Here is a 23,339-nt window from a genome sequence, read left to right as displayed (position 1 = left end):
CTTGTTGATGATCGACGAATAAGACGACAAAAAATGACAAGTTCTTGAAAATTGTGTTACAATGGGGATCGAGTTTCTATAAATAATAGGTCTATGTAAAAGAAATCAACTTTGCGTTTTTATTATTTTAGCTATTTTTTTATAATCAGTTTAGATACATCGTTATAGTTCTTGTAAATACGATTACAAGACATTACAAATAAAGCTCTATGTAATTTTTTCTTATTGTTGTCGAAACGTCCCGTTAAATATTTCGTTTATGATACGTTTTCTACCTCTCAAATGCGTGGAAAGTGACTTAAACATCTCCACTACGTCATATAAAATGCCGAAGACCGCAGTATTTCATTAAATTGCACGCATTTCTCATTTTGGGTTTTCTTCTCGTTTTCGTTTTAAGTAGTAAATGCAAAATTGACCCGATTGACTATAATGTTTCCCTTATACATATGTTTATTTACTTTTTCTCCTTTATATTTCATATCATGAACAAACGTATTCGCATGATTTTAAAAAAATCACGTGCAAAATATTCAACAGAATTGTCGACAAAGGCGCAATACATTATTTCTCCTTTCATGCAATGCATATTTTGCAAGCAATGCACAAATATAAATTTTTCGCTTTTTATCGCGTTTGCACAATCAATAATATAAGGCTTTATACTATAATCTAGAGGTTTATGAAAAGACGGAAGAAAATGCAAAATAGTAAAGGTTCTAGTTATGCAGCGCATACAAAGGCAAAATAATTTCACTTAACTATAGGTCGTAAAGAAGAAAGAAAAAAATCATCGAGTTGACTCGCAACGTTGTGACAACAAAAATACATTGATTCTTGTATACAATTCATCATTTCCTTTTATTTCAAGATCTGCACGCGACTTTATCCTAACGGAAAGATGCAAAAGTATAATTATTACAATAATCATATGGTAGTGTAGTTTTTACAGTGAATCATAAATTATTATTATTATAATTACTATTATAAGTATTTTTGTAACATCGTATCCTTTGATACTCAAGTGTACAGGATTAGACACACTCTATATAGCAATAAGGGATCTAAAATCAAGTAAAAAATCATAGTTTTTTATTTTATCTGTTGTTTTTTTTTTAAATAAGCACTTGATATAGTCTTTAAGTCAAAGAAAATGTTTTGTTTACGATTAATTATTTACAAATCGACTTCAACGTTTGCTTTTATAAATGAACATTAAATTGCTTATATATAGTTCTTTAAATATGAATGGCAAATTGACTTTGTGAAATTGACAAAATCGACATAAGATGTACAGTGATACCGTCCAGATACCTTTTATTTTTGATTTTAGAACCCTCGCATATAATAACAATGACGGAAGATAGATTGGAGCACAAATCCGACCGGATAAGTACTTGATAACATGAACTTTGAATGTTTTCAGGTTGGATTTGTCGTATATATATTATATAACCAATGATAATTCTAGAATATTTCTTTGTATCCTTTTATTAATTTGCCTTCGATATTATGCGTAGCAACATGCTGGTGATTGATACATTTTTCATACAATAACGTTCTCTCTCTACGATTCCATTATAATTTGTATACTGCATACGTTTCTCTCTTACAACTGTATTCTCAAATTTCTATTATGCCTACGTTGCATACCTGTTCTACATAAATCGGTAATTATAAAATTTGCACAGTATTGCTTGATCTATTCAAAAAGGTATGGTTTGCACAATGTTGTCTTGTTGAATATTAAAAAAACAATACAAAAGTGATAAATAATAATTCACATAATAAAAATTAACGAACATCCCAGTGATTATTATGCCAAAAGTACATAAAATGAAAAAATGATACAAAGCATTATGTATTACGGCACATTTTCAATAAAAAAATTAAAAAAAAGAACAAACGAATAACTTAAAAATATTGTTGGACACAGGTACAATTTTGGTAATTATACTACCGATAAATTTCCATGATTTTTATTGCATTTTTCTTTGATGAATCGAATAAAAAAAAACTTATTCAAATATCTCGTTCATTACACAATTGCTATACTTTATAAAAGTTCCTGTGTCCAATATAAAATCTATTTGCACATTGGATTTATATTATCTTTTTCTCACTACAAAATCATACATATATATATTATAAAAAAATGATGATGCATCCTATCACTTGTTTTTCTTTTATCATTTGCGAAGAAAAAAAAAGAAAAAACGCATATAATGGTAAAACTCTAGATAATTAAAGTAAATCTATTGATTTTTATGTCATGTATTGTCAGCGCATGAACTTTTGATAAACATTGCACAATGTAAACTAATTAATACAATTACATAAAAATTATGACGTGTGTGATCTCACTATACTGATTAATTTTGACTGGTGTTACACACATGATCCAATATGTCGTAGTTTTATTTTTTTCTGTTATTTCGTGTTTATTTCTTTTCTTTTTTCCCACTTTTTAATGCAAATAGATATCTTTGTCATACCTTGAAAAAGTAATATACAATTTTTCTTTAATCTTTCGCTAGATATCGTCAAAGGCTACGTGTATGATACCTTCATAGCTCAAAGCCGAATGAGTAGATTAAGTAGATAATTTATTGCTAAGTAATTTGACTGGGATTCTTTCACATTTTTTGCCATTCAATTTGCATACTCGTATTGTACTCGTATAGCCAATTATTGGCCAATCACCGCTCATTTCTGCATAGAGCGCACGCGAAAGAAAATAGAAAATAAATTATTTGAAACGAGGAGGAGGTAATGATAATTATATCGATACAATAATCGTTCCCATCATTATTTCGCATACTTTAAATATATAACTTATATACAATTCATCGTCGTGCCACATAATAAACCTTTAAACTCATATTCTTACAATTATTATATTTTACACTCGAGCGCGAAAAAAATATTAAAACTGATCATTGCAACCACTTTCATTATCTAAAGCTCGGGAGTTGAACATATATATAAATATACGATAATATAATACTATTTGAATTAAACACCCAAAAATCTATATTATTATCCGACTTAATTTCTTTTCTTAAATTAACATATATTTATACTGTACTAAAAAAAGTAGAGAAAATAATTCGCAAGGTAATCGACTTTATAATTATAATATATATATATTTTTTTTCTAATGTATACCATTTTTACATTCTCTCAATAATAAAGGGTGTAAAATGGTTAGTGAACAGAAATGAGATGAAAAAATTTACAAAAACCGTTCGTTCGCCTCTAAGCGAAGCCAGTCTCTCATTTTTATTATTTTTATTTTTTGTTGTATTGTTAAAACGTTATAGAAAAAAACGGCACGCTCAAAAATGGTACAGACGATACATGCTTATATGCAGTATATGTTTGTGTGTGTGTATATATATATATATATACATATACACCATATATATACTATATATAGGCAATATAGTATCTTCGTTACATTCGCAACTACAACTTCACTTTCTCATCTAATTAAAAATATGTATCAAGACTGTACATACAAGGTCAAAAAATTCTTATGGTAACTTTTCGGGTAAAAGATCGTGTATATAACGCAATATATAAGTCATCCTCTAAGAAAACGTTACCACGGATATAAATATCTCATTATTTTCTTCTCGTAATCGTTCGAGTGCTTGTCGCTATATATTTACGTATGCGCGCACGCATACTCTTTTTTAGTGTAAAACGTATGTAATTCTTGTGTTTCTTCAAGCAGCCTGCGTGAAAAAGTTCAATTTTTTTAGGCCAGTAGCACAGTTTTTGTCTCATCGCGCTTTTAAGAGTCATATGATGATGATCCGTGGTCGTGCGCAGGACTGGGTGGTGTCGATGGATTCGAGCTGTTGTTCGAGGCTATCGAGTGTCGCGGACTGCCTCCCGACACGTGCTCCTATTGTTCGAACATATCGATCGTAAGTTTTAGTTTTCAAATTTCCCGAATATACTCGTAATTTAAAAGCAGCATTTACGATTAGTTTTATGAAGAGGCACTTTAAAAATTTCTTAAAATTATTTCAAATATATAAAATGGATTAATTCTAATTGAAACGATTCTAAAAATACCCAAAATTTTCATGATTGTAAAAATTAAAAATGTTACCTTATCTTGTAATGAAGCAATACTTCCAAGAGAATGAGGCGTGTGCGATCGTAAATGTAAAGATTCTGAATCAACTTGATCCACTGGAGACCGTGGCAACGAAGGCGGTGTAGCAGTTGGTCTTGGAGGTGCTGGTCCTCTTCTTGATGATGTTGAACCTATATAAGAAATTATAATTATGTTATTGATATCAGTTTTATAGACTGAATATCCAAGCTTTGGTGACGTTTTCATTAATTCTTACCATTATGTGGCGAAAATCCTGAATTTCTAGTCATGTGTGAGCTTAATCGTCTGGTATCTGAAGGTGGATGTCTCGGTGGCAGTGGTGCTGGCTTGTTTGGTGGTTGTACTGCTGAGCTGTATACCTATGTTACAAGAAAGAATACAAATTATTATTATGCATGGATAAATATTTATTTCTAGAAATATTCGGATTGTTACAAAGTACATACTCGTTGTTGTTGCTGTTGACTATGAAAATGGGCGCTTGAATGCGATCCAGAATATTGCTGCTGGTCAGCTGTTTCCAAAGTTGTTGGCAAATCTAGTAATCGTTGAATCTAAGAGGTGAAAATAAAGTTGTTACTAATCAAAATATTTGTTTTTCTTGATAATTGACACAAGGAAATATTTTGACTGTTCAGTATACGCACTTGAATACCATTGCCAGGACCCATGTGAGTAATATGGTTGAAATTCGTTGGGGCCGATATCATTTTCGAGCGTCGATCTGTCGGGCGTACAGCTCGATTACCTTCTCGCAATGAGAACTTCCTTCGCGTTCTAGCTATCGGTCTGCCGGTCGCATCAAGCGTCGCCAGATTCAACAATTCACCTTAAGAATAATAAGAAATATGAGAGCAAAATATATTTTTATATTGGGGTTTACCTGGAAAATTGGAAAACACTTACGTTGGTGTAAATTACTTAAATAAATAACATGTGGCATATCGTTGATTATGCAGGTCGTAAGTGAACCCGATGTATTAAGAGGCTTGGCCTTTTTAACGTTGAGTGTTTGCAGCCAATCACCTGCCTGACAATCAAATACGTCGATGTGCGTATCACTATAAACCAACAGATAGCCCTCGCAATAGCCTGAAAGTTGAGAGAACATCATAAAACGCGTTTCTTGAACAGTCGAATTTAATTAATGAAAACTAATTTGTGAGCTACTTACTGACTGCCGTAGGATATGCTGTATACATGATTTCTCTGTCTCGACTCTTTCTACCTTGACTGTCTACATATACGGCTAACGAATAAAATGCTAGTAGGAATTCTCCGCTCTGCAGTTCAATACATCTAAATGCATCTAATGCGTTGTATGTCAGTAGATTTAAAAGTGCGTTTTCAGGGTGGACCAAGGCTGAAGTTTTGGAAAAAAAGATGAATCTTAGTACCTTTGTATTTGTTAAACTGTGTTTTTACATTTTTTTTCCTTAGATACTCACAAATAGGGTGAAGTTCCCCTAAAAGACTGTATATCGAAAATCCAGAGGGATATCCGACACAGAGACGTCCTTCTGCCAAGACCTGCAGTGTTTGTGCATGACAAGGCAGCATGAGCTCACGCACACGTTTGTGTCGTGCCTTTGTACGCGTTATTTCGTATATGATGACTTGAGAAGCATTCTGAAAGTGGCGAAGAATAGCAAAGTGAGTGTTAAGGTATAGATAGTAAGCGATCGAAAAGTGGAAGATAAAAATAACCTGTTTTTTAATAGCCACACAGAGGCAGTAAGTCAAAGGGTTGCGTCGCATGACACCGGTCGTGAGCGTGATACAGCCCTTGGTCTCGGCAACTTTGATCCACTCGACCTCGTCGCCGTCTAATGCGCGCACCGGCACCAGACGTACATGTCGCTGTTTGCCGCTAAGTACAACGATCAACTGTTCCTCCGTTACGTACTCTAACAAATGAATTTTCTTACCTTCGCCAACCCTCGCAATTTCTGTAATTGTTGTCACGACTATTAGTATACACTTATAAGGATATTTTTTTTATGATTTATAAAAATAATTTTGTACTCTTACCATTACGATCTAAATCTAAACAATACAGGCCTTCCTCAGTGCCAATGACTAGACGATCTGGATCGATAATTGCCCCGGACAGCACATTTTTTATGACGATAAGTGTCAACGTGTTGTCCAACAATTCTTTCGCACGGAATATCTTTAGGGAGAAAAGAATACGTCAACGGTTAATTATTTCCCATCGGATTAATGGCTCACGCTCATTCTTTTTAATAACATATTAAACATGGTATTAAAAACGTGTAAGATAATTAAAATATCATACGGTAGTATTAGGGAGATTATTCCTTTTCAAAATCCGGTGGAGTTCGCTCAAGGCCACTACCCATTTAGTTTTTTCACTCTCAGTATCGGCAAGCATTAACGTGTGATTCCGCAAACCAGGTGGTTCCAACAAAGATGTTGTTATCTAGTATACAAACATAATTTATGAGAGCGGATTATTGAACGGTAAACTACACTAATATTATGCCGTTTCTCTAGAGGCTCACTAATAAGCACTGTTTAAACCTTATCTCTTCAACATTTGCCAAAAATATTCGACAATAACTCGAGGTTCGATATTTCGTGTAGTGTACCCTTAAGCGTTAATCAACAGAATTAATTGGATATTCGGAGGCGAAACAAAAGTAATTTCTATTGCTCTTGTTTTCTGCTTTTTTTATTATTTTAGAACAACTTAATTGTCTCGGTTGCAGCGTTATTTGTTGTTGTTTTGTAGCTTAGTAAAATAATTAATTAACAAAAGATAGTTACGAGTTTCGAATATTTCATCATGAGAAAAAGACGCCCCGAGTGTTATTCTCCACCGTCGTGACGTCTTCTTCCCTTTGAAACATCACTTCTTCTAATCGTAACAGCAGAATGCTTTACTTACCCTAAATATACAGGGAATGTCCTTCTTGGTGGCGTGTATGACGTCGGAATCACGGACCGAGCTGACGCTGAACTCCTCGTCCCGCATGTCGAGGACCTGCGACACATAGACCGAGGCCATGGCGTTGCGATCCGACAGATCGTAGAGGAATAATTTGAAGTCGCAGACAACGACGAACTGGCGTACCCAGCCCTTCTTCACGCCACCCATTTTCGGCACCTTTACGTAACCCTCGTAGGCCGTGCCGATACCGCGCGTCGGGTCGATACCCAGTGGCCGTTTCGCTGAAAAAATAAACCATTTCACGTTTCTACTAACCGAATGAAAATTCATCGAATTTAAGCTCGAAAATTAGGCACAATTTCTTACTCTGGTCGTGAGGAACAGGGCAAACAGAGGGCACCTTGTCGCAGCACTGGACGTGACAGGCGAAGCCGCAGACCTCGCAGACGACGCCCTGCCTGATGACACCGACCATGAGGGAGGTACAGTGGTTACACTTCGTCGGATTGGTGAACGTTCGCACCAGGAACTGATGCGACTTTGGCTTTGGTTGCAGATTCGCGTGGCCTTGGGATATCGCGGATGATTTGTTCAAGAGCTCGTGGGACAGTGGAGAGGTTGGATCCTGAAATCATCGAACATTTTCATTAATTTATAAAAAGACAGCGCGTATGAATATAATGAAAAGAAAATATGATCAACTCACGATGCTAAGTTCGGAAAGGTTGCTCTTGCTGCTGGCGATGCTGGGCGCGCGGTTGTCCTCGATGTCGCCCTCGACGCTGTCGACGCTGCCGTGGCGCGCGTTGCCCGCCGTCTCCTTGAGGAAGTGCTCCAGATAGGACATCTGCGAGGTCGGCCTTTCCAAAACTGAAACGAGCAAAGCAAACGAGCGCAAGGCTCCGTTAGTTAACAATCGTGGATTCGAGCGTCGACAAACTTCAGCGCGGCGCTTTGCGGCAAAAAAGTCATTATTATTACAGGATATTATTAATTATTATGTAGCATGTCACAAAATCATTTTATGCTGCGTTAGACTGAAATTCCTCAGGGAGGCAACGAGATGACGAGAGGCGTGTGGGGGGGGGGGTCAATAACACTCTGGTGAGCTTTTTTTTTTAAAAAATGCTTGGGATTCTTTTTGCTTTTCTCTTTTCGCTCATAAGTCGATGGAGAGTCCGCACTCCGAATCGGAACTATGGATTTTCATCGCAACATCACAGGTGTTTACACATAATGCTCAAGTGTCTTTTCTCGGGAGTTCGGTCCTATCGGCTGGAACAGCGAGTGACGTATGTGCGATATGCTGTTCGCAGTCGGTGCGAACGAACTCGCCGATGAAAAATACTCTATACATGTATCTACTATACGCACAAAGGACGGATAAGTCAAGATGCATACAGTGTGAGTATTAAACGCATCGGAGTATGGGAGAAGACAGAAAACTCGAGTTCCCGTGTCTGGGGGAGTTTCGATAACAAAAACAAAAGGCCATAGCCGCATACACCGTCGTAGTCGTGGTTTCGGCACAAAACTTTGCACAACTCTTCACTCGCCAAAATCAAGTGGGTAAGTCAAAACTCAACAGAGCTATGTTTCAGTATAGACGCGCAGATACTCGCGAGTGTGTACTACATACTTATAGATAGTGTACATGTGGACCCGAACAGAAAGTTATAAGATCTCGTTGATTTGCAGATATTCGATATTCCATAGAATGATGACGATCTTGTGCGACGAAAACTATATTAGTGGCGCGATTATCACCAGAACACAGCAAGCAGTGGAAAATGACATGCAGTGTATTAAGTGTATACAGTAGCACAAACGTCAAGAATAATATAAATCACACACTCAAAACGCACGCTTATAAGAAATAAGTAATCCACACCTATCTCAGTTTCATCGTGCTCAAAGGGGTAGGTACAAAATCAAGGGACGTTCGGATCGTCGCGAGACTAATTTTTTTAATATCATCGCGGAGAGAATAATCGTCGTTCGTCGGTCGCGAGGATGTACTGAAAACATAGCGCTGTACGTGGCTTTCTCTTTTCCGTCTCTAGAAAATGGTCTCGTCGAATGTCAGACTCGTGAAAAGGCTCATCGCTCAACGAGGATATGCAAGAGAAAAAAGCGATACCGTCGCAACTCTGATATTCCCGCTCGACATTAACATACTCTCCGGTAAAACCTGACCCATCGCCGCGACGTATGCGTGTACTGCTATAATAAAACTTGATTCGAAGCGGCGAAAAAAGTTGCTCCAAGAATAGCCTGACATTCAAGCGAGATCCGAGCGAAAGCCACTCGGTATAAACATGAGAAGATGCGATGGATCGGAATTAGGGGTTGCATCTCTCTCTCTCTCTCTTTCTCGATTGAATTTACCGGGCGACGTGACGCGGCCGGCCCCGTCACCGGTGCAGGTCAATGCTAAGCTAGCGGCGGAGTAGGCGGCGGCAGTGGCGACGGGTCGGAGACGCATTACTGTTGGGGCCCGGCCCTGGACGACGAGGACTCGCCGGGGCTCGGCGCTTGCAGCGACGAGGGGCTCAGCCACCAGGCGTCGAGGCCGCAGCCGCTGCAGCTGGCCGGCTGTCACAAATACAGTTTGATGATGAGCAACAACAGGCCCCAGACGCAGCTCGTTACGCCAATAAACAGAGGCACTTTGCAGTCTAGAAATACAGAATTGCACACCGCAAAACCGGACATTTGTTTATTCAGGTTTATTCTCAGATGTGGTCTGTTTTTTTTGTTTTCGTTTATTGTAACGGTCCCCTTCGTGTGTGTAGGATCTCGTTCTGCTACTCTACTGGATGCCGAAAGACGTTTCTTTGTTTGACGATATTTGCTCTTTTTTTTTTAATTTACGATAGGGGCGGTTTGTATACTGTTTGATGGATTTTTTACTTGTAAAAGCGCGAGGTGTTATTTGTTTATATTTAGCGAGTTTATAGGAGGTGTGAAAGTGTGTTTAAGCGTTTTACTCTCGATATTGCGGTTCTTTCATTATCTGCTAAGTATTACTGCGTAGTCGAGTGTTCAGATTAATTTCACACCTCCTTTTTGAAAAAGTTCACCATTCATTCATGAATAATGGACGCATGATAGAAGCTGTAGTGATGATTTATGATACATGATTAAAACAGTCGATGTGACGTGAATATTATTTAAAATCCAAGCAATTATTCGTTTGCGCACATAATCATTGTAAACAGAGAAACTTTGCGCTTTTTACGACGCGTATTTGGAAAGTTCAAGGGTAAAACGTTTTTGCTTTTAAGCTTTGGAGGGGTATAATATGCAATTGTTCGTCTTCATATTTTTAGTACGAAATTACTTATAGCGATACCAACGTATAACTTTAGAATGGTAAGTGATTATCCGGCTGCAGTCAAGTTTATAGTTTATGCTTTAAAGGCTATTATTTTCAATCAAGCTTGTTAAAATTTCCCTGTTTGAAAACTTCTCTGTATAATACTACTTTCAAATTCATTTTATGGATCAACAGTTAGCGCGAAACGAATATTCCAGAGAAATTTTCCTAAGATTAATGTGCAAATAATTTTCATAGTCTCTCGATGCAACCTCACATACGTCTTTAGAATCATCTGTTGTCTCCATCTTTCGTAACGTATGCAATCATTAAACGTAATATTTGCGGAATTTCGTGAAGTTCGGAATGTGATCGTCGTCCATCTCTAAATGTACATGCTTGACCCTACAAACCAACGTTCAATTTTTGTTCTTTTCATGATGAAATTATAATTTGAAATATGTAGAACGGAAACATATGATTTGTGAGCATGTAGATCGTTTACGATACTTAACGTAGTCAACGGCATGCCTATGAAAGATTCTTCGTAAATTGCTAGAAAAATCTCAGTAAAAAGTTTTTATAAAAGAATTTTTATTAATTCAGAAGTCCAATCTTATCACAGATAGTATAAGCAGTAAAACTTTACACATGCGCGATTTTACGTTGCCATCGACAAAAAAAAATGAATAAAAAAAAATAAAGTGAAGAAAGTATTAAAGGGATGTAGAAGTTAAAACTTTATAACTACTATAATAAATTACTAAATTTATATGTACAAATAATTTAACAATAGTAAAATCAAATTAGAAAAATATATAACACAAGGAAATAATTTGTAAATAATACTTCCAAGTATCGAAAAATTCAATCTTCTATGCGAAGTAGAACTTTCACATCCCCTTAAACGCATACAATGTGTGATGTAACGGTGCGGAAGAACAAGTGTATTCTCCGTGTATAATAAAATGCGAATACGTGTCACTCAAACTACTACACATACAGTTAAAAAAAAATTAGCAAGTATAAAATCCATATTTTTCGTCCTTTTTTAAAAGTTGACGGTCATCGATCATGGTATAGGACCGACGGCCATCTGTGAGTATATAAATAAATACATAATTCATTTTCTATTGCATTGATCGTCTTTGTACGAGTTGAAAAAAAAAAAAATAAATAAATAAATAAAAAGTGAAAAGATGAAGTCCAACGAGTAACTACAATCATTTTCTAAACAACCCATGGCACAGATTATAGTGTTTACATACTACAAATGCAGCGTGAATAATTGCAGCCTGTATAACTACTATGGATATGAACTTTCCGTAAGATTGGGGCCGTACTACGTTTGAAGGACTTTCATCGCTGCTACTACTGTCAATTGGTGGGTACTTACAGCCGTCGCCGGAATCTAGGCGGCTTTGAAGATCTTTTATCTGTATTTCCTTGCGCTTCATTTCGTGCGACATTGAATCCAGGCGCTGTCCAAAGTCTCGTAGTTCTCTGTAAGTAAAAATGTCAAAAATAAGTTCTGATTATCATACGTTCTTATGTCGTTCTGATTATGCTCAACATACTTTTGCGCTGCTATGAGATCTGAACGGGTCTTTGTTAATTCCTCTGATATTTGTTGTTTCGCTTGGATTTCACTTTGAAGGGAGCTTTGTAGATTAAGCAGTTCCATTTTGTCGAGCTTTTGCGATCGGCGGTTTCGCCAGTTCTTGTCAGTGATGGTCGAACCGCCACCAACACCACCAGCACCTCCGGAGTGCTTTAGGAACTCGAGTTCCTCAGTCATCTTTGTCGCCAGAGCCTAAATTAATGGAATAATAATTCTTTAAAGTTTTTGAAACTACTGCAATTACCTAAGTATTAATCTAGGTTAACGATACTCCAATATGAGATGCTAATAAATGTGATTCTCACCTGTAGGTATCCTCTAGCGTCCTTCTCGTCGGAAACCCACTGAATGATTTCGGTGATCTGTGCTTCCCATTGCGCGATTGCTTCCTTTTTGTTCCTCAGTTCCTCGTATTCATCTTCCAGCTGTCGTCTTTCGCTTTGTATCCGGTTTACACTGTCCGTCACCGAGCCCAGTTCCAGCATCAGTTTCTTGTTCTCTTCCGCGAGCATCATCTTCTCGCGCTCGTACCTGCGGCTGAGTTCGTTTATCGTCTCCTCGCTGTCCGTGATATTCTCCATTCGCGCGTTGTCCAGTTTTTCCTTTGTCAGCTGTACTTCTCGCTCGAGTAGCTCGCGTCGAGTCTCCGCTTCGAGCAACTGTTCTTGCAGACTGCGTAACTCCAGGTTGTACCTTTAAGATAAAATACGCATGCACGATTATAATTGAGACTAAAGCAAAGCAAAGATTCATGTTGTTAATAAAAGGAGCACTCACCTGCTCTGTTGCTGATTAAGATTCTCGTTGTACTGGACCTCGAGCTTTTCAACCTCCGCTTTGAGCCGATTGATTTCTTGCGTAGCAAGAGCATGATTCGCACTGGTGTCATTTCCTATTGAGCGTTGTCTGATCTTTTCCGTCTCCTCCTGCATCTGCTTACAGTATTCCTCGCTGCGCTCGCGCAACTTACGCTCCTTGCTCGTCTCGGCCATCGCCTCCTCTACTCGTCCCTCTAACTCCCGTCTTAACTTCTCAGCTTTGCGAATGTCGTGTCGCAGACTGTCCACCTTCTGCATCACCACTTCAAGTTCCTCCTCTTTGTCACGCACTTGCCGCGAAAGTTTCTGTTTCTGTTGACGCAATTCGGATAGTTTGTCCGTTACCTCCGTATACTCTTCCATGGCTGTTTTATAAAAAAAACCGTAATTATTATTCCATAAGCTGATATTTTTTTAAACAAAATTTTGAAATTATATGAAATTACCTAATTTCCTCTGTGCAAGAGCGTCCTTTAGTTCTTTGTCCTGAAGCTTCAACCTCTCCAAAGCATCTTGCTTATCCTTTACTGCTTCGTCTTTTTCGGAACGAAGGGTACGCACTAATTTTTCCAGTTCACGTATTTTTGTCAAGTCACCACCCTCTATCGCACGCAGTTCCCGGGGCACCTCTAATGATTTTAGTTGAGATTCTAGTTCTGTTAATTAAAATTGTCATACGTTAATTTTATTTTTAGCACTACCCGAAAGATAAGTATAGCAGAGCGGTGAGATTTTTATAGACGCGCAAAAAAGAAATCAACGATACATACCGCAATTTCTTTTAGTAAGCGTATTTATTTCATCTTGAAGTTTTCTCGTTGCATTGTTTGAGTCGGGCGATACCGTCGGTGACGTATGACTGGCGCTCACTTGATTTTTTAACTCGGCGACTGTTTGTGCCAACTGCGCATTCTCTTCCTCGAGCATCTTTAAGTTTTTGTCTTTTTGAGAGTAACTTGGTAAGGTACTCAAATCCGATATACAACTATATAGAATAACATGATTAATAGAGATGCTTTTATGATTCATCGCTTTTTGATAGATTTATTTATAATTTTCAACAAACCTCCCTTGAGTGAAACTGAATCCGACAAAGGGAAGATGTAACGCAGAAAAAGCAGAATTAGCTGAAGGAGGTACGGCATCTGAGCTACGTACGTCGGTATCGTCTACGTCGAAATTAGAAGTATCAGTTGGTGAGGAAACCTCGGGAATGTAAGGCGCAGTACTATCCCTTATAGTGTCCCAGTTTACTCCTTCAAACCATGGGTGTTTCTGAAAAAACATGCCCATATAGAGTTACGACACTTAGTATCCCTTTATGTTTCCTTCGTGTTTTGAAGTAAAAAACGACAATTTACCTTAAAATCTTCAATTCCATTTTGTCCTAATCTAAATTCTGAACTGCAGATCAATTTTCGCATGAGATCCTTAGCCTCTTCGGAAACGTCGTAAATGTCATCAGTAGGGAAATCGAAGCAATTCTGTAAGGCATTGGTTATGTTAAAAAAATTCAAATCTTTATATTAATCAACTTATAGAAATATTTTTACCTTATGATTCATAATTTTTCCATACGTTTCGACTAGAGATTCAGCATAAAAAGGTGTTTCGCCATAAAGCATTTCATACATACAAACTCCTAAGGACCACCAATCACATTCTGGACCATATCTGCCTTGCCCATCCTCCATTGCCTTAAATGAGAACATAAATGCATATTAAAATGAACGTGCAAATAAAACAGAAACTCAACAAAATAATTGTAGAGTCCATAGTAGGGTGTTCGAAGTATGCTTTAGCTTACCCTGAGAATTTCAGGCGAGATATAGTCTGGAGTACCAACAGCCACATTACTCTGCACAGTGCCGTCTTCAAATAATCGAAGGCAAGACCCGAAATCAGCTAAACGTATGTGTCCATTGGCATCTAGTAGAACATTGTCGGGCTTTATATCCCTGTGTACATATCGTAAATCGTGTATAGACCCAATTGCAAGCACCATCTCAGCTATGTAAAAACGAGCCATATCTTCTGGAAGCCTGTCTTCAAACTTGCTGAGTAAAGTTAACAAGTCGCCGCCACAATAGTAATCCATGACCAGGTACTGCAATAAAATTGAAAATAAACAATAAAAGCATGTAAATATTTTCAAAATATATTTTACTTGTACTTTTGTTTGCTAAAATTCATAAATTTACTTCCTGTTTCACATATCTTTAAAATTGAGAATAACAAAGTAGTTTAAAAATACAATGATGATGTCATCATTCTAATACTAGATAAATTCTTGTATTTTATGTCTATTTATACACACAAATATATAATTAGATAAAAGCATCCATTAAGAGATGGGAGGATGTATTTCCTCCATTCTATAGAGCATATTTCCTTTTTATTTACCAGATTATTGTCATCCTGAAAGGCATAGTGAAGGTTTGTTATCCACCTTCTGTCACCATAAACCAGCACATCCCGCTCCTCCCTGAAGCAAGCTGTCTCGGCGCGTTTCAACATCTCCCACTTGTTCAAAATTTTCATGGCAAACACCTTATCTGAGCCACGCATCCTGACCACGCATACCTCGCCGAACGCACCCCGCCCAATAACTTTAACAATTTCGAAATCCTCGCGAGCCAACTGTAGACTCTTTATACAGGTTGCTACAGGCTTCACTGTAAATGGAAAAAGAAGAGCACTTAGAAAATTCCTATATTCATCAAAATTCTATAAAGTTTAGTTTGTTGTAAAGAAATAAAATGACTCACCAAATTCGATGAAATCCGAAACAGTCTTTTCACGTCTTAGAGAAGAATTGCAGCACTCGTCGTATAAAACTAACAAAATGTCGATCAGTGTTTCAATAGAGAAACTGTGGCCCATTCTTCCACCCTGTACGGGACCACCAACAAACAGGGCCTCTAGCTGGCGTAGCCTAGCCCCTACGCCTAAATTACAGAATTCAAATTGTTAAATTCACGTTATCCATCGTTTTCAATTATATTCAACATAATTTAAACACAATAAAATATTACCATTGATCGCTAGACACTTGGGCATGATGTCGGGTGGAGGATTACCAAAATGATGTAGTGTATCCGCCATGATTGCTGGTGTGTTGGGTAAACCCTCAACACGTTCTTTTGATGATACTTCTGTCATCTTTGTAAATATTTCTGAATTTTCTAGGATACCACCTCATCACTGAATTATGAAAATGCTGAAACAGAAAAACAGTACATATTTAATACTGATGCTAATTATTGTATAATAATGTAATTATTCATTAGAAAAGTTGAAGTAGAAATTAAAATCAATCATTGTGCATTTTTATAAAATGGAAAAGTTTTGTATCTAAATCAAATAATTGAGAGGAATTTGTGGCTTATGAATGGCCTACTAAAAATAGAATCAACTGTAGTCATCAAAACTGTAGCACACATAAAATACTTTGTCACACCATTTTTCCTCAGAAAGATCAAGAAGAGAAATCAGAATTATGTAAAACTAAGATAAGTTAATTTTTTCCAAAATAATGTCACAGAATTTTATAACATTATATTGAATGCTAACTACAAATCTTTTATTGCAAATATAGTAACTAGAACGTATAAAAGCCTCTGCCCACTAAGAAATAAAATAGACCAGATCTATTTTCCACATTCCTACAGAGATGATTCTAGATCTCCTCTCCACAATCTGATTCTCTCACAAATCAAATACAATGAACTTGTTAAATCCGAGCTCCAAAAATATTCTACACTAACTCTTTGCTAACACCGATAACTTTCTCCACCTTGAGACCAGAAAAGACTTAATTTTGATAAATCACATGCAAGCTGGCTCACTCAATCAAACTGTGAAACTCCTCTGCCACAAATAATTTTCAGAACAATCACCTCCAAAACTCCTCATAACTCAACTCTTCAAAAAGAAGAATGCGATCTATGAACCTGCTCAAAATTAGACACGTAATAAAATCCAAGACAACCCTCGGCCACTATATTTACAACAGCTGCAAACCCAGAACTCCGATTTCCCAAATTCCACTCTTGGCACATCACGCATTCCTTGCAGAAGAAAAAGCCAATCCCATCTCAGCACAGAGATTCATTCAACCCCAGCAGTAGCACTCGACCTATCCTCTCAGACTGTGTAAAGAGGAATCCTCTCCAAGCAGTTAGAGGCTGGTTCCCAAACACACACACATGCATACACTCGCCAAGTCAAAGGGAGAGAAAGAGAGAGGGAACGAGTGAGTTTAGTCTTGCTGCCTCCAAGAACAGACTTATATAAATAAATGCGGCTCGCAGAGAGTCCGAAGAGAAAGAGAAGCCAAGGCCAAAGCCAAACTCCCGGCTCTCCTAATTTTCGTGCGTCGTCGTCCCTCTCTCCGTCAAAAGCTGGCTGCTCTCCACACCTACATCCTCTCTTGCGGCAAGCGCGCGGAGGGAGACCGCATCGCCTCTCGTCTCCTGGGGAACGGGTGTTTCTTACGTAAGGTGCCACGGCCTGCAGGGCCCGTTGTTGTTGCACAAAGGCCCGCGTTGTAAATAAAAAGTAAGCGTGTGCGCGCATACACGGATACACGCCGGAGCGAGAGCGAGAGAGAGAGAGAGCGACGGTCGAGTGGAGAGCCGCCGAGACGACGACGAAAATAGAGTACATGCACGTATACACACGCTACTCCCGTTGCTCTCTCTCTCTCGCTTCTGCTCACTTGTGGGGACTGCTGTATATGCTGGATGGGATATACGAACGTGTGTCAGAGAGAGAGAACGAGCGCACACAATCGCAGATGGCACACACGACGGGAAAAGAGAGAGAGTGAGTACACACGGAAAAGGCGTCTCGCGGGGTAGGGCGGCATAGATTAGCATTGAATAATGCGCTGACTCCCGAGAGCGAATTATTTCGCGACTCCTCTTTAGATGCACTCGACTATCATGCACATAGCGCTACGATCAAATGAGAGAAAAACTAGACGGGTACACACCTCTGGCCGACTGCACAACACATCATCAACAGTAGTCACCGCCGCAGTCGCGATGACGTCCTCCGAAGAAATTTGCATCGCGCTGCGCGCCGCCGATAGCGCCAGCGAAGATTGTTCACGTATAGGCTCGCTCTCGCTCGCTGGTTTTGCTCGCGCGCGGGGGCCGATAGCGTAAAAATCGTTCGGAGCTGGCCCCCCGACACGATATCGGAGCAGAGCGGCGGCGACTAGGTAATGTATATATGGTATAGCGGTGTGTGTGTGTGTGTGTATGCGCCCGGAGAGCGCAATAAAACGGAGCACGCCCAGCGTGAAAGGGTCTATCTGGATGCCGTCTCTCTCTCTCTCTCTCTCTCTCTCTCTCTCTCTATCGCGCGTATGCGCTGCACACCTACAGAAGCGTACTAACTTTAACCAGCCGAGGAAGACAAAAAGGGTTACGAGTCGAGCCGTGCAAGGAAGCGGCTTACGTAACTGGCTTCGCGAGTAAAACGACCAACCCCGAAAATGCATCAACGAGCAGCAGTGCTATATACACTGCATAGCTTAAAAGGGGCGAGAGAGAAAGAGAGTAGAGTAAGGCTATACGTACGTGTAACAACACACAGACACACGTACGTCTATATACGTGCATTCCTCTCTCTCTCTCTCTCTCTCTCTCACTCTGGAAGGCATCTCTCTCTCTCTCTCTCGTTCGCTCTCGGGGACGAGTCCCCAGGTGTATCATAGGCAACGCAGACGAACCTTGTAGCGTGTCCCGGGCTGCACTCATACGTGTGTACGCTGCTTTCTCGGGAATGCAGAGTGTAGAGTAGATACGGCGGCGCTGAGAGTAGGTATAGAAGGGGAACAGCAGCTAGTGCCGTCTCGGCCGTCCTGGCGGTGCGCGACGCGGACGGTCCGCTGCTGCAGCCGCCGTGTTCCGCTGCAGCTGCATATCCCCTGAGCTGCAGCTATTAGCTACTCGCAACTGAATACAGGCGTGTATGGTGTGTGTGGATATACTAGGCACTCGCGCACTCGCACCACCGCATCGTCATCGCATCCCCGTGTCAGTCTCTCTCGCTCGCGCGCTCGCGTGAGTCGCTGTAGCTACTATTGTATACGTATACTTACTCTCTGCGGGACGAGATTCGAGAGCAGAGAGCTATACTACTGCTGTTGCGCTGCTCCGCCGTCGAGCAGCGTACTGTACAAGTCGTGCCCTGTGTGGGAGAGCGAGAACGAGGGGGCTCGCGGGGGGAGGGGGGGGGGCGAACCGCAGCTAGCACACATGTGTGGGGAAGAGAGAGAGAGAGAGAGAGTTTTCCGCTCTCGCGCAGCGTCGTCTGTCCTCGCGGGTCTCAGTGTGTCGAGAGCTGCTCTCTCGCTCGCTCTACTGACACTTTTCTCGGAAAGGAGATCGGCTGTGACGGTTAGTTGACGGGTTTCGCGGCGTCAGTTTTTGGAGTCACGCTTTTCTATGTCGATGAAAATTGAAATTTTGAAGCAGGCTTACCGAGAATAAAATGTAATTATTATGGAGTTTTGTTTTATTGTGCTGAAAAATGCGTAATACATGACTTCCGAGAATCGCCTCTTCTATATCGATTTCATCACGATATCGTGTGCGTCTTGGGAGCCGCTTGATAAGAGATAAAAATATTGACTCTTCTCCTGATGCGACGCTTCTGTTGTTGAACGTTTCAATTAGGTTTCCAGGGAAGGCTGTGGAAATGCGATTTCTGAATCAACACGTGTAAAGATAACGCGGATTGATGTGTATATATGTTTTTGTTATTCCCTATATTGAGCACACATTGCTAATTCACTTCTGTCCTTCCCCGATTTCGTGGAATCGCGTTTTATTTATTACTTTTTTAATTAAACAAAAATTGAAGTAGAGTTCATTTCATTCGGAGCATCGAACCAAACATTCAAAAGCTCGCGCTTCGAAATCCCCACCCACGACCCGTCACCGAGACCGTCTCCAACCGGATCACACTCCCGTCTTCCCATTTTCTCTCTCTTACCATTCAATCTCTCCGTCTCACTCATTTTCGCCCTCTCTCTCTCTCTCTCTCTCTCTTTCGCATTTTTGGCCACCTCGCCTTCTCTCCGTACATGCAGCGCCGTTTCCTACATGCATTATTGCATACCATCTCTTTCTCTTCTAGCCTTGTGTTTTAAATTCTTTGTCTCTCTCTCTCTCTTTCTCTCCTCCAACGCGCAATGCGCCCTAAAGTACCTCTGTGTGTAAATAGAGAGCAGTCGACGCGGAACAATGTTTTCATTACGCGGAGACATTTAAATGAAAAACTAGGCGATATAAACAGACAGCGCACGCGGTTTAAAGGGACTGTCTCTGCGCAGCTCTTCGCGGCCCTTTAAATCTTTCCTCGACGCACGCTCTTCGTCGTGTATTATTTTTCTTCCCTTCGTGCTATTGGATCAACGCACATAGACAGACACCTGTGAAAAAATATCTTTTTAAATCGCGAAGAAAAATACGTACAGGATACGTCTAATTAAAATTCAGTCATCGATCAAACGCGGATTTTAAAAAATTCGAAGGCCCTCTCAGCGTGCGCGGGCGCGAGGCTCGAATCGATCGCCGTTAGACATTGAAGCCGCCGCTGCACCTTATACCGCGATCGCATTTACTTATAATATAATATCGGGCGTATACGCTTTGGATTATTTAAATGCGCGCGCGTGCGCGCTCTTGAAAGAGCTTGCTCGTATAACGTAAGTGGATTTTTTGAATATTCGAACGCGACTCACCGGCGTGGCTTACCTTGAATTTCAATGTAACGGCTCTCTTGTAACAAATTGCGATCGGCGACGATATAAATTAGCTAATTGCTCCGGTTTGAGCGGCGACGCGATATTCGCCCGTTTTTCATTGTATTCGCGCGCATATGCCCGGGCAGTTCGAATAAGGCGAGCCGATTGTCGCCGCGCGAGCTGCACTGACGTATAATTGATTATTTCAATTGTTGGCTCCATTATGCAATGGATATGCGGCGCGTATTGTAATCAGCCCGTCGACATAATAATGTGCTAATACAGTGTATGAATTATCGTCCTGGAAATTTTGGAGAGTATTATTGCAGTATGGTGCGAGCGTGAATTACAATCAATTCGAGCTTGGGATTGTGAGCTTTTGTGAAAGTTACGTAAGAATGCTCGAAAGGTGCATTTAGTTAAGATATTATTTAATTGTTTATCGTAACGACTGTTAGGACTTTCCAACATTTTTAGAAAATTTTTAGAAAACTATAGATCCGCGCGAGGCCGGCGTTAAACCCCGAGAATAATTTATCGCTTTACGACTGCGCGCGCACCGACGGTATGGGTCCCAGATTTCATTTCAGGAATTTCCCGAGTGCTATTTTCTCTTTCTTTACAGTTTTTGAAATATTGCACGGAAGCTTATATTTTTACAGTTAAAATATGCATATTTTGCTGTTCTCTTCATTGTCTCTAAATAAGTATGCAGAGAATGTGACGTGTGTCAGAAACGTCGTAGCTAATATAAATATTGTATAGGAGAAGACAAAGCCGAAGAAAATCTTCTAAAAGGGTCTACCTACATTATGCAAGTCTTCTTACTTCGTACAAAACGTTGCACCAAAAAGTCGTTTTTACCAAAAATTTCACACTCGCCATATTTTCCAATAACCCAGCACTGAAATAAACAACTAACAAAGCACTTATAGCTCTACTACACACACTCGCTATTCGAACGTACGCTCCACCTTTTGAAAACTAAAGGCCGACTCGCGCGTGTGCGACACTCGCTGCTCACCTCGCCATTGGTCCCTCCTCTCGCCAACAGGTGCTCAGGTAAACTCTCCCCCCTTCTCCAGTGTATATAGCTATACACAGACTCGCGCCCACGTACAAAGCCGCCGCGCGGCGACCACCTCTCTCTCTCTCTCTCTCTCTCTCTCTCTCTTGCTCGGCAAAGTCAACAGTCAGCGTGGGCGCGAGAAAGAGAGGAAAGAGTGTACATACCGTGTCTGTGTGGTGCTGCTGCCTATAGGTGCTGCGCTACCTCCACAGTCTCAGCTCGACGAGATACGCGTGAACATCGGAGCAGAGTAGAGAGAGAGAGAGAGTATAGTGAATGCGCCTGCGAAGAGTGTGGGTAGCCGAATATCACAACTCGTTCGCGCGCGCGCGCGAGCAGCATCTCCTCGGCGCCGAACATTGTACATTCTCCAGGAACAGCTTTGTCGTGTGTCTCGGTGTATTGGAGAACCAGCGCCGATGTGATATAAAGAGAAAGAGAAACGAGACCGGATCCTCAGGTGTCCCCCGCAATATATACGTATAGCTGCGCGTGTGTGTGTGTGTGTGTCAGTGGAGGCGAGAGCGAGGCAGTTGACTTGGCCGATACTCGCACCTGGTGACCAAGGTATTTCGTGTGCAATACCCCAGCTGCAAGATGGTCGACGCGGTAACAGCAGCAGCAGTTGCTCGGGTGTAAGTATATATACACGCACGAACACGAACACCAGCAGAGAGCGAGTGTACATAAGAGTGTAAAAGCAAGCCTCTCTCTTTCTCTCTCTCTCTCTCTCTCTCTCTCTCTCTCTCTCTCTCTCTCGGGGGGCCAGCGCGCACAGTACACGTATACACGGGCGCGAGGAGAGCGCGCGGGCGCGGGGCTACATACTTTTGCGCGACTCTCTCGGCGGCAGCGAAAAGAAAAAGAGGAAGGAAAAGAAGTGCCAGTCGCTGTTCGCCGCCTGCCCGCGCGTTTAAGGTTAGCGCGCTGCTGCGGCTTTATTTACGTGGAAACGCCGTACGTGTGTGTCTCTCTCTCTCTCTCTCTCACTCTCTGTTGTTGTTCCCGACGTGGCGTCGTGTGTTCGTATACGAATTTCGGAGCCGACTGTTCGCTGCTCCTTCCCCGTGGATTACCAATCCTACCTGCACGTGTGTGAGTGGATGTCGACACGCGTGCAGCAGCTCTGCCCTGGCAACAAGTGGCCAAAAGGCTTATCTCGCTCTTTCTCTCTCTCTCTCTCTCTCTCTCTCTCTCTCTCTCTCTTTCTCTTGACTGGCAGCTGCAGCTCCAGTCTACCTCTGCAGAGAGCTGTATGAGGACACACGCTTCTTTTGTCTGCATCTCAATGAGCTGCTGCACGAGAATTGAGTGTTTTGCTGCAAGCCTAATGATGAGACATCGATGAGTGAGAATGAAACTGCAGTGCCTCTGTGTGTGAAGCGAAGAGGAAGCTCTAATACCACCAGGCATTTTTTATCTGCCACTGCTGATAGGAGGCTACAGTGTTCTGGATTGTTTTGTGTTTGAACAGCCAGGAGCTCTTTTTAGTTGTGCTGTGGTGTGCCATTTCACAGATTGATCTCTCTCTCCTTGCACCAAGTGATATGGAATTGTTTTATCTTCAACTCTGAACATAGTCAGAAGTTTATGCAAAGCCTTCTTATCTTTCCTGCTGCAGTGATAGTTGGATATACTGTGGGCCAGTATCTTGTTTGAGTGTGGGTTTGGTTGTGACTCTGCACTGGATGTCTCAGTTTTTTA

The 23,339-nt window shown here is 40.7% G+C and overlaps 2 protein-coding genes across 13 annotated transcripts in view; one reads left to right on the top strand and one right to left on the bottom strand.

The window, feature by feature from the left end:
- Positions 1–96: 96 nt before the first annotated feature.
- LOC100121938 (genghis khan) lies at positions 97–18,938 on the bottom strand. Of its 4 annotated transcripts, none has more exons than XM_003425693.5 (28): positions 18,545–18,938; positions 15,840–16,024; positions 15,573–15,752; positions 15,208–15,479; positions 14,612–14,911; positions 14,358–14,501; positions 14,166–14,288; positions 13,871–14,079; positions 13,575–13,789; positions 13,251–13,460; positions 12,764–13,169; positions 12,292–12,679; positions 11,943–12,178; positions 11,762–11,868; positions 7,753–7,916; positions 7,413–7,671; positions 7,044–7,327; positions 6,432–6,575; positions 6,164–6,305; positions 5,840–6,081; positions 5,581–5,761; positions 5,307–5,495; positions 5,039–5,224; positions 4,780–4,961; positions 4,579–4,686; positions 4,368–4,491; positions 4,124–4,281; positions 97–3,913 (listed from the first exon to the last, which is right to left on the bottom strand). In XM_003425693.5, exons 2-28 carry the CDS (start codon positions 15,964–15,966, stop codon positions 3,800–3,802), a joined length of 5,394 nt encoding a protein of 1,797 aa, XP_003425741.1. In that variant the 5' UTR covers positions 15,967–16,024; positions 18,545–18,938; the 3' UTR covers positions 97–3,799. The 4 variants fall into 4 exon arrangements, with proteins under 4 accessions (XP_003425741.1, XP_016839281.1, XP_032454093.1 ...); XM_016983792.3 differs by lacking the exon at positions 18,545–18,938 and adding an exon at positions 17,801–17,980 and having other exon boundaries at positions 1,489–3,913; XM_032598202.1 differs by lacking the exon at positions 18,545–18,938 and adding an exon at positions 16,704–16,968 and having other exon boundaries at positions 1,489–3,913.
- LOC100121921 (rho guanine nucleotide exchange factor 28) overlaps positions 18,015–23,339 on the top strand; it is a 32,937-nt gene continuing 27,612 nt past the window's right edge. For 7 of the 9 annotated variants that reach the window (XM_031926399.2, XM_008205669.4, XM_031926397.2 and 4 more), the window contains exon 1: positions 21,200–22,270. The gene's annotated coding sequence lies outside the window, so the exon portion shown is untranslated. Of the gene's footprint in view, positions 18,032–21,199; positions 22,271–22,407; positions 22,554–23,339 lie in introns of those variants that run through there. The other 2 variants (XM_031926396.2, XM_031926395.2) reach the window with 2 other exon arrangements.

This window comes from Nasonia vitripennis, chromosome 3, assembly GCF_009193385.2.
Source record: "Nasonia vitripennis strain AsymCx chromosome 3, Nvit_psr_1.1, whole genome shotgun sequence".
Lineage (NCBI taxonomy): Eukaryota > Metazoa > Arthropoda > Insecta > Hymenoptera > Pteromalidae > Nasonia > Nasonia vitripennis.
Note: the sequence above shows the minus strand (reverse complement) of the source record. Positions and strands in the feature narration are given on the sequence as shown.